This window comes from Camellia sinensis, chromosome 5 (assembly GCF_055761805.1).
Source record: "Camellia sinensis isolate YWXY chromosome 5, ASM5576180v1, whole genome shotgun sequence".
NCBI classification, from domain to species: domain Eukaryota; kingdom Viridiplantae; phylum Streptophyta; class Magnoliopsida; order Ericales; family Theaceae; genus Camellia; species Camellia sinensis.
Window position 1 is genome coordinate 134851396 of NC_138965.1, and position 10558 is coordinate 134861953.

General features: G+C 31.0%; 1 protein-coding gene across 1 annotated transcript; it reads right to left on the reverse strand.

The window, feature by feature from the left end:
• Positions 1–1750: 1750 nt before the first annotated feature.
• On the reverse strand, positions 1751–7396 carry LOC114286517 (putative WRKY transcription factor 53). The gene is made up of 3 exons (XM_028229707.2): positions 6011–7396; positions 5786–5911; positions 1751–2784 (listed from the first exon to the last, which is right to left on the reverse strand). Exons 1-3 carry the CDS (start codon positions 6328–6330, stop codon positions 2163–2165), a joined length of 1068 nt encoding a protein of 355 aa, XP_028085508.1. The 5' UTR covers positions 6331–7396; the 3' UTR covers positions 1751–2162.
• Between the last annotated feature and the right edge of the window lie 3162 nt (positions 7397–10558).

The following is a 10558-nucleotide window of genomic DNA, read 5'->3' on the forward strand; positions in this document are numbered from 1 at the left end:
GGGTTATTGGGCTCACTTATAGGCCTAATTTTGATAATCCGAACCACTTATATTTTAAGATTTGTTTAGTATATCATACCTGTAAAAAATCAAGTTGATCGGATATCAGAAAGTATGTGTTCGGAAAAATCGAACTAAAAACTATTTTTTAAAAAAATTTAATAAATAATTTTCCGAACACATGCTTTTTGATATCCGATCAATTTGATTTTTTACAAATATGATATACTAAACAAATCTTAATATATGAACGGTTCGAATTATCAAAATTAAGCCTAAAAATTGGCCCAATGACCCTACAAGTAAGAAATGCACAAAAGGGAGTGCAAGATGGAAATCTTAACTCGCAAAAGTGGGTCACTAATTGCAAATGCCATAGCATACATACAATAAGATTTTTGCCTATAATTCAAGTGTGTGGTAAAGATTAAAATGAGTGTACTGCGGTGGCAGTATGTAGAATGATATGAACCACATATATTGATATTTTTTAATATGTAATATTACTATACATACACTTGGTTTCTAACTTGAAGTATGATCAAACAACAAACCACAAGTACCTGTAGGCCCAAACAAATGGGCCACCACACCAATTTGTACATATCAGTAACGGGCCATAAAGCCCAGTAATTATTTTAGAACTTCTCAACATACACCCATATTAATATAGGCCTTTCCAATGATTCTAGCCAGTTATATTGGGTTGGCCTTTGTTTCAAGGGATAAGGCAATAAATTACAAATTTCTTTGTCTTTTGCGTGCAGATATGGTAGGTGCCATGTGATACTTTTCTCTTCTCTCATTGATTGAAAGATAGGGGCTACATTTATATGTTGGGTGATGGAGAGACAACATGAGAGGCCATGGTGTTTGTGATTGGTTGAAGACACCATGTTGCATGCCACATGATATCCTAGAATTTTTCCTTTCGTTGTGTATTGTTATCCCAGCAGCAGCAGCAGCAGCAGCAGCAGCAGCAACAGCAACAGCAACAGCAACAACAACAACAACAACAACAACAACAACAACAACAACAACAACAACAACAAAAATAAAATAAAAAAATCCATTAAATGAAAATGTTTCTTTTAAAGTCTAAAAACCTATAGTCAAAAAGTCAGTCAAAAAAACAATTTTCTGTCCAAATCAACTCATTTTCCATTCCATACTAAGGCCTAGTTTGGCATCTCTAAAAAAATTCAAAAAGTCAAAAAGTCACTATCCTATTTAAGTCACATCACTTCAAACACAACCCATATTCAACCCATATTTCATAAAAAGTCAAAAAGTACACTTATTTACATCATCCCAAACTACTCCTAAATATTTTTCGTCGTATTGAATGCCTCAAAATGCCAAAAAAAAAAACTGCCAAATACTTGTTTAAGGAGTTGTAAGATTGTTTCAGTCGCACAAGAGGATCCAACTAATCTTCATTAAGAGCGATAATTATAATTAAAACTAATAAAATTCAACTTGAATGACCATTTAGAACATCGTAAAATGGGCAAAATCTCAGTCCAACATGTGAAATATGCAAACTGTCATGCTGAGGATCCAAATAATTTTCATTAATATTGTGTTTAGTTGGGAGATTTGAGGAGGGATTTAGAAAGAGAAATGAAAAAGGTAGGTGAAATGTGAATAAATCATGCCTATATTTCACATAGTTTCACACACCTTTTCCCTTTTCCTTTCCAAATCTCTCCTCAAATCTCCCAACCAAACACAACATAAGAGTAACAAATCAAATTAAAATCGATAAGATTCAACTCAATTGATTAATTAAAACATCGTACAATGGGCAAAACTTCAGTCCAACATGTTAAAGCAGAGATTTCTAATCTTCAGTCAAAAAACAAGGACCAAATTAACACACACACACAAAAAGAAAAAAAAGATTAAAATACGCTAACAGTGAAATTTCACATTATCAATCTTCAACTACAACTACCTAAGAAAAGAGAAACTCTCTTAAGCCAGATCCATAGGAGACTTTCAGGTACCATATTCGAATGTCATACTCGTATGAAACATTCTCTCTTATCTCTCTTTTAGTACCGGCTAGGATCATCACAACCTCTCTATGTTTTCCGTCATTTTCTTTTTCTTTCTTGAATGGATATTTGGGTATTTTGGTGGGATGAATCTCCGCGAAGTTAAGCGAAGAATTCAGACGTGTCAAATGTGAAATTTGGATCAAAATCAAAACCAAGTGGGAAATCCAAGTCTGCTGCAATGGTGGGAGAATTGGAGACTGAAGTTCGAGCTGACATTATCTCAGCAAGATCAGATTCTGAATGTCGTAAGTTCTGGAAGAACTCGAAGTTTTCCATTTGGATTGGCAACATTGAGAAATAATCGGACTCAGATGTCTCTGGAGAGACAAATGCCGGGGAATCACTAGCCAAGAAATTCTTTTCCTTCAGGGAGTCAGGAAAAATGTTGGTTTCCACATTTTCAGATTCAGTTTCTGCAGAAGGAAAGGAAAATGAAGGAAAATTTTCCTTCACGATTCCCAATTCCGCAGTTTTCACTTTCTCTGTTTCAAATTCACAACTCTGATTTTCCTCTTCTTGGTGTGGCTGTGGCTGATATTTGTTCTGTTTTGGACAGTCTTTTCGGATTGGGGCCAAGGATGGGGTGACCTGAGATGTTTGGATACAGGTATGTCGTCCTCGGTATGTTATCTCAAAGATTGAAGAATCTTCATCAGATCTCTGGACTTGCTTTGTTGCTAAACAGCCTTGTGCATTTCTATGAGTGCATCTGTAATATGCTCTGCAATAGCAACAAACTCTCATTAGAGAAAAAAATAAACATGAAACATCTTTGCCAAAATTTAAAACCAGTATGAATTGAAATTATAGTATACATAACTATCTAAACAGCTGATTAATGATACCTTTGAACCACCCAAATAAGAAGGAAATACTATTCTTACAGAATTTTCATACAAAAGTTTTCCACCAAAATGATGTGGCAGTGGTTCTTTGTAATTAAAAATCATTTTAATGGGCACTTTGTTTTAAAATGATGAGTCTTAATGCAACATATCGTTCGGTGTAGCATCACTCACATAAAAAAGCAAATGATATTTATCTTGCACACTTTGTCCATATATGCATGTGGATTTTGCATATATACTGTCAAATTGGCATTTGATATTAATATGAATTTCCCCTCCAATAAACAATTCAACTTGTACTATGTGGTGGGGTAATTAATTATTCAGTAGTCCAGAGCACCAACTCAGCATGCTGATATAGTTTTTCCGAACCAATAAGAACAATAACCATGAACTAGGGAGAGCCAACTTAGCCTACCTTAGTCGACTAGGTAGGAGACAAGGTCGGCCCTATCCATTCATTTTAGCAAGTCTCATTGATCAGGAACACCACGTACACATGCTATAGTGGTGCTCCAGGCTGTGGGTGGCCTATTTTGTAGTTTCACAGAGCACAGAAATTTAGGACCACGACCTTGATTTTTTGAATGTTAAAAGGTAGTTTAACGCTGTGTTTGGTTGGGAGATTTGGGAATAGATTTGGAAAGGGAAATGGAAAAGGTAGGTGAAATGTGAATAAAATATATATATATTTCACATAGTTTCACACACCTTTTCTATTTCCCTTTCCAAATCTTTCCCCAAATCCCCCAACCAAACACACCATAAAGGAACAAAAATAAAGTACATAGTTTTGGAAAGTTGATAAAAAGTTAGTTTTTTAGCTTTTTTAATTTATTTTGTCATTTCAACAATGATTCATCCCCCTTTTTTCTTCACCCCCTTTGACCCCCTCTCTCTCATTGGTTACATTTTCTTTTTCTTTTTCTTTTTCTTTTTTTTCTTGCTCCTCCAATCACCACCCGCCACGTGGCAAAGGGGGGGTGAGGGGGTGACCCCCAAAAGGGGGTCCCAAGCATTATTCTTGTCATTTTATAAGTAAGTTATGTAAAAAGTGATGTGACCTAAAATTGATAAAAAGTTAGAAGTTGACTTTTTACCAGCTTTTCAAATGAGCACAGAGTGATGATTTTGAGTTCAGATAGTTTATATGGCCTCATGTTCAAGTGGGTCAGAGTCAGGGGTTAGGGCAATAAAGAAGTCAAGTGGTTCCGTCTGAACCTACCGTGGAGCAAGTGGGCATGGTGGTAGTTGCCTGTAAGCAAGGGCAATAATGCTCAAATGAATCCTGGTTCCTAACATCTTCTCAACATCAGAGAAAGGGCCCTTCTTGGCATCCTTTTTGTTCTCTGATTTTTGTCTTCATTTTACGAAAAATAAAGAAAACTTGTTTGATGAACTGTTTTCGACTTTTATTCTATTTGAACTCGCATTTTTTGAAATACTAAAAAGTGGTTCAAAAATGAAAGCCATAATGGACAGATGCATGAAAAACAAAAACAATACAAAACAAGCCAAATTCCCTCTAATGTCGTTAATACTATTTTCCACTTCAACTTGTGTAGGCTTTGCATTATTGTACATTTTGTCTTCCTAATCTATTTTCCACACAAGCTTTACTTTATAAATATATAAAAGATAGATGTAACGAAAACTGCATTTTGTTTTCGTTTTCTGTTTTTATTTTTCGAAAAACACATCAGTCTTATTTGGGCCTGGTTTGGGTCTTTGAAAAAAAAGATAAAAAGTGAAAAATTTACAAAAAAAATAAATAAATAAGTTATTACAATTCACCTAAAAAAATATTAAAAAATTAATTTAACACATAATAACATTTCAAACAACTCTACTATACAACAGGCAGAGGTCACTTTTTGGAAAAACTGCAAGGTTTTAGGTGTACAAATAAGACGGTGTTGTTCCGTTCGTAGAGGCCCATCACGGGTCTCATTTTAATAATCTGAACCGTGTAATGTGTAGAACTCGTTGAGTACTACATGCTTGTGAAAAATCACGTTGATCGAATATCTGTAAGTATATGATCAAATCAGTTAAAATTTATAAAATTGATGATTTCGTAGTTAACGGTTGAAAACAAACTAATCCGATCAGATAGCTATCAATATTCGATCAACGTGAATTTTACAAGAATATAGTACTCGATGAGTTCTACATATTGTTTTGATTAGCAAAACAGGACTCGTGGTAAGCCCCCACGGGCCGAATAACACCCCAATTCAATGCCCAAAACGCAGGGAATCATCTCCCAAACAACACTGGACGCTGTCCCTCGTTTCAGCCTATTGGACAGCCTACTCCTTCCGATCGTCTCCTATACATTAATTTATACAATTTTTTAATACACATTTTTTTATAAAAAGTCAAAAAATTATCCCAAACAACCATATATTTTTCCTCAACTTGTTAATTCAAAAAGATAAAAAATACACTTATTTAAGACACCTCAAACAACCCTCAATAAACTGTTTCCAATAACAACTCCTTTTTTTAACCCTTCCTTTGGCATGTTAAGTTTTTTGTTGACTTTTTTACTATTTTCATAAAAAAACAAAATAAATTTTTTAATTTAATAAGACAAAATATCACATCTAAATCATATTCATTTTATTTTTTCTCCCACAAAAATTAAAAAAGTCAAAAAAATCTATCACAAACAAAACTTTTTAATCCTAGACAATAGTCAAAAGTCAAAAAATTAAAAAACCAACCCTTAAACACAAAAAGTTGTTTTCCCACAAAAATGAAAGTGATATGAAAACGGGTGTGTTTAAACATTTCATAATTTTTTCAAAAACACAAAAAATAAAAATGAAGACAGAAAACGAAAACACAGCCAAACAGGACTAGCTTCACCTTGGAAAATTAGCTCCCAATATGTCTTTCTGCCCATATTTTCTCCAACAATAACCATCATCAAGAGCTCCTAAACCAGTTCCTGAGCAAACACTAACTTGTTGAGTCCATCGCGGCAATGTCTTTCTGCAAATTCAAAATCGTCCCAATCAAATTTAGTCCAAATTCAATCCAAAAAATTGGCTTAATTACACAAACCCATCAATGATTGAGGCCTAAACTCACCTCTTCTTATAGACATCTCTGTGGCATTGATCTTTAAAGTCTTTATCAGAAGCATCAGTCATTGGGCTACCATGTCCAGCAAGCTGAGATTGTGGGGTTTCAGAGGTGCCATCTACCTTATGAAGCTCTCCCACTAGAGCTCCCCAATTGAGCATTGAAATTGATCTTTCATAGCAAGAAAGTATCTTCTGAATCAGAAACTCACGTGATTCAGGAGATGCTGATGGGTCAAGATGGTTTTTGAGCTGCTTTGTCAGCTCTCTCCCTTGGTTTAACTCATTGATTAGTCTCTCTTGCTCCCAAGTCATGAGCTTTTCCATTTGGAAACTGCACAAAGATTATCACAAGAGGTCGGGTTGGTTCGGTTTGTTGGTTTTTTGACTGGGTTGATTTGGTTCGCTGTTTCTTTTGGGGCTCGGGCTGGATCAATTCGTGGTTTTTTTGGCTCGGTTCATGGGTTTTTTAAACTCGGGTTGGTTCAGTTGGTCGGTTTTTTGGCTCAAGTTTGTTCGGTTTGTTGGTTTTTTGGCTCAGTTTGTGAAGAAGGGTTAAATTGGAGTGAATTCAAATCATGTCAAGAAGACATAAAAGCAATTCAAGTTTTTAGAAGGAAATATAGCAATACGGGAATGTTTGGTAGCAAAGAAAGTGCTTGGAAAGGAATAACACAATGCTTAGAAATGAAACACCCAGAAACTGCAACAATGAAGTTGAGAAGGGCTAAATTGGTGTGAATTCAATTCAGGTCAAGAAGATACAACCGCAATTCCAGGTTAGAAGGAGAAACAACAATACGGGAATGTTTGGTAGCAAAGAAAGTGCTTGGAAGGGGATACAACAAAGCTTAAAAATGAAAACCCAGAAACTGCAAACATGGAATTAGCAAGTGAGATCACAAAAACTACGTACATTAACTCAAGAAAATGATTGGAATGTGATAAAACTAACTGAAGCATCAAGAAATTTTTTTTTTTTGGGGGGGGTGAATAAGCATCAAGAACTTGAATTTGAGGTTATGGGTATTTCCCCTAAGTTTGGGAATCTCTTAAGGAAAATACTCTCAGTGACGAAGTTAGAGGAATCAGAGGAAGATATAGGGGGAGAAAGTAGGGGGGAAAAGGGAATTTTTGACTGGGGAAAAAGGTAAATTGGTTTTTTTTTTTTTTTTTTTTTTTTGGTTTTTTTTCACAGATGGTCATAGCAATTATAGGTAGAGGAGAAGAAAATTCAAGTAATGACCAGTTCAAAGGAAGCGAAAGGACCCCACAATGGGCACATCTCTCTCTCTCTCTAGTCTTTTTTATGCGTTTTGTGCATTTTAGAATTTTCCAAGAAATTAAGATGAGTGTTGGGAATGTGAGAGAGAAACAGACCGAGAATCTTCAAATCTTCTTCCGCGTTGTTACTCGAAAAGGAAGAGAGAAAGAAGAGAGAGTGTGATGTCCAACCCCCTTCGTTACGCTAATTTTAATAATCTCTTTATTTTTTACGTTAAAGTGTGAAAAGCACGTGCAAGGTGAGAAATATTTGAATTTTTTCAGTATCCGCAAAAGAATTGGGGTGTAACTTTTCTTCTGAATTTTTTCACAGAAAAATTTACAGCCAGCGGTGTCCGCAGTGTTATTTGGATAATTTGAAAATAAAATTTTAAATTTAATGACGGATTAATAGATTGATAAATCGTAGTTTAGGTAATTTTGGGTGAATTGACGGATTAAAAAATATTCTAACTAATTATCAAATATTTACATAATATATAATATTAGTTTACATAATATATTTCATATCTATCTATCTATTTTAAAAAACAAAATTACTCTCTTCCCCCCCCCCCCTCCCATTTCATACTTTAATTAATTTCATTATAGATAAAAATATAAAAATTTATAAATAATTTATGAAAATTTATTTCATGACCTATAGATAAAGATAAAAATTTTAAAAATTGTTTAAAAAAATAATTTCATGACTTATAGATAAATAAACATATAAAAATTGATAAATAATTTATAAAGATTAATTTCATAGATAATTTAAAATTTCTTCCCATAAATAAACAAATAAAAGTTGATAAATAACTTACAAAAATTAATTTCATGGCTTATAAATAAAGGTAAAGATTAAATAATTGATTTTTTTTTAAAAAAAAACAAAATTACTCTCTTTTTTTCCCCCCTCATTTCATACTTTAATTAATTTCATTATAGATAAACATATAAAAATTCATAAATAATTTATGAAAATTTATTTCATGACCTATAGATAAAGATAAAAATTTTAAAAATTGTTTAAAAAAATAATTTCATGACTTATAGATAAATAAACATATAAAAATTGATAAATAATTTATAAAGATTAATTTCATGACCTACAGATAAAGATAAAGATTAAATAATTTATTTTCAAAAAATTAAAATAATAAAATTTAGATAAAGATATGATTTGTTAATCTATATATCTATCAAAAACATATATATCTAAATCTTTATTTTGATTTACTCATTTTTTTTTTCTCCTATCACATATTATCTTTTTTTATTTTAAATTTTTTATCTTATGAAATGTTCTTATCTATAATTTCTTATCTCCTATTAAATTCTTAACCTTCTCATGATAATTTTTATTATTCGTTATTATCTACCAAATGATAAAGATTATAAAAAAAAAAAAAAAATCGCTCTGAATGAGAATAGTATTAATAATGAAATAATAAAGGCTACATGGGAGAAGGTAACACAAAAATCTCACAAAATTAATTTTCTTTACTATATTTATAAAATGTAATAATTTGAGATTCGTTCTATTAGTTATTAAAAATAATTTGCATTAGATCATTGTTATGTGTTTTTTTTTTTTAATTTTTTTATAAGACTGTCATTCGTTATAGTATTTCTTCAATCCCATCTCTAAATTCTCTCTTTGAAATTTTTGCTTTTTCAATAATTAAGTTTAGAATCAATTTCTTATCAAATTTGTTTTCTTGATCCTTATTTTATTGAAGGAACGAGATGAATAAAACTTTCATATAATATATGAAATTAATGAATATAATACAAAGATGATAGGGAAGTACTACATATTTGTCAATATCTCTATGTTATTATTAGTTGATTTGCTAGATTATACTATCAATTTAGAGCCCATATGATTTAATTCAATGTTCATGACTCTATTTGTATTTGACCATTTTTTCGTTGAGTAACCGATATAATTTTTTTTTTTGGGTATATAATGATTAAAGCTATCATTTGTTATATTTTTTCAAGTACAATTCAAATAATTTTTTTATCATTTTTTTAAAATAAAATGGATTAAAACTATTCTCTTATATAATTTTTATAATACTATGACATTCTTATCTTGATTAATTTTTTTAAAATGACGTATGAACTATGCAAGTATTATTCAAACTATGGAGAATGATTTATACTTTGATATGATATGATATGAGTGTGTCATTGATAGAGGAAATCAAATATAGAGAGTTGCTAATATAATCAATTAATGATTTGTTTGAGAAGTTCTTTTTATAAGTAAGGCAACAAACTTAGATTAAATTTGTTTAAAAACTACTTATAAATTATAATTAAAAATTGATATTTATTCATAATTTGATCCTACAATAATAATATACACCACTGATTTAAAAGTCCAAGTAAATTTATGATAACTTTTCTGAGCTTATAGAATTTCTCTCTTTTAATGTTTTGTTTAGTTTGATACAAGTTATTTATGTTATCAAGTGATTGTGATACTATTATTCTCAACAATTTTTATAATTAATATTTTCTTATGCATATCAAATTTTATTGTAAAATTTTGCGGGTTAATTATTGTTAACAATGGGTTAATATTATGGCTTGTCGCTATTAAGTAATTTATTTGTATATTCATTAAGAATTTTGAAATCCAATCTTGTGCTTCAAATATTCCTTTGTGCAGTTGACTTTTTACTGCAAAAGAGAAATTTATCATTTAAAAACTTAATCCTGCTCACTACATTTATGCAAGGAAACAAATTTAAACTCATGAAGATTTCAAATAAAAAAATAAGAATATTAGCAAAAATATTTTAGAGCTACTACATAATTAAGTTTATTTACCTCTGAATTTAAATTGTGTGCCCTCCTTATATATTACAACAAAATCAAACACATAAATTACTATAATTGAAGAACAAAATACTCTTCTTGATTGGTACAATTTTTCGCAAAAAAATGGATGAACTCCAACTGCATGACAAAACATCACCCTTTGTATTGGTCTTTTAGTCTTTCGTTGTCATTGCTACTTTTTTCCTGTACGTTGTAATTTTAAAATTTTAAAAAAATGAATAATAAATTTTGGAGGCATAAACACATTTACTACATTATTATAATTTCAACAACTAACTTAAATTATGAAGAAAAAAAATTAAATACACAAAATAAACCAAAACTAAAAAAAACAAAAAAATCTGCAAAAGAAAAAATAGAATAAAAAACATAATATGAGATTTCAAATATATATTTCTTTTTAGATAAGAAAAATCTTACAAAATTGGTTAAA

Bases quoted from the DNA above. Each gene is read 5' to 3' on its own strand.
- LOC114286517 (XM_028229707.2), bottom strand. From the start codon at position 6,330: ATGGAAAAGCTCATGACTTGGGAGCAAGAGAGACTAATCAATGAGTTA. The intron at 5,912-6,010 runs GTGAGTTTAGGC...TTGAATTTGCAG, and splicing joins AGAGATGTCTATAAGAAGAG to AAAGACATTGCCGCGATGGA. The intron at 2,785-5,785 runs GTGAAGCTAGTC...TTGCTATTGCAG, and splicing joins TTGGGAGCTAATTTTCCAAG to AGCATATTACAGATGCACTC.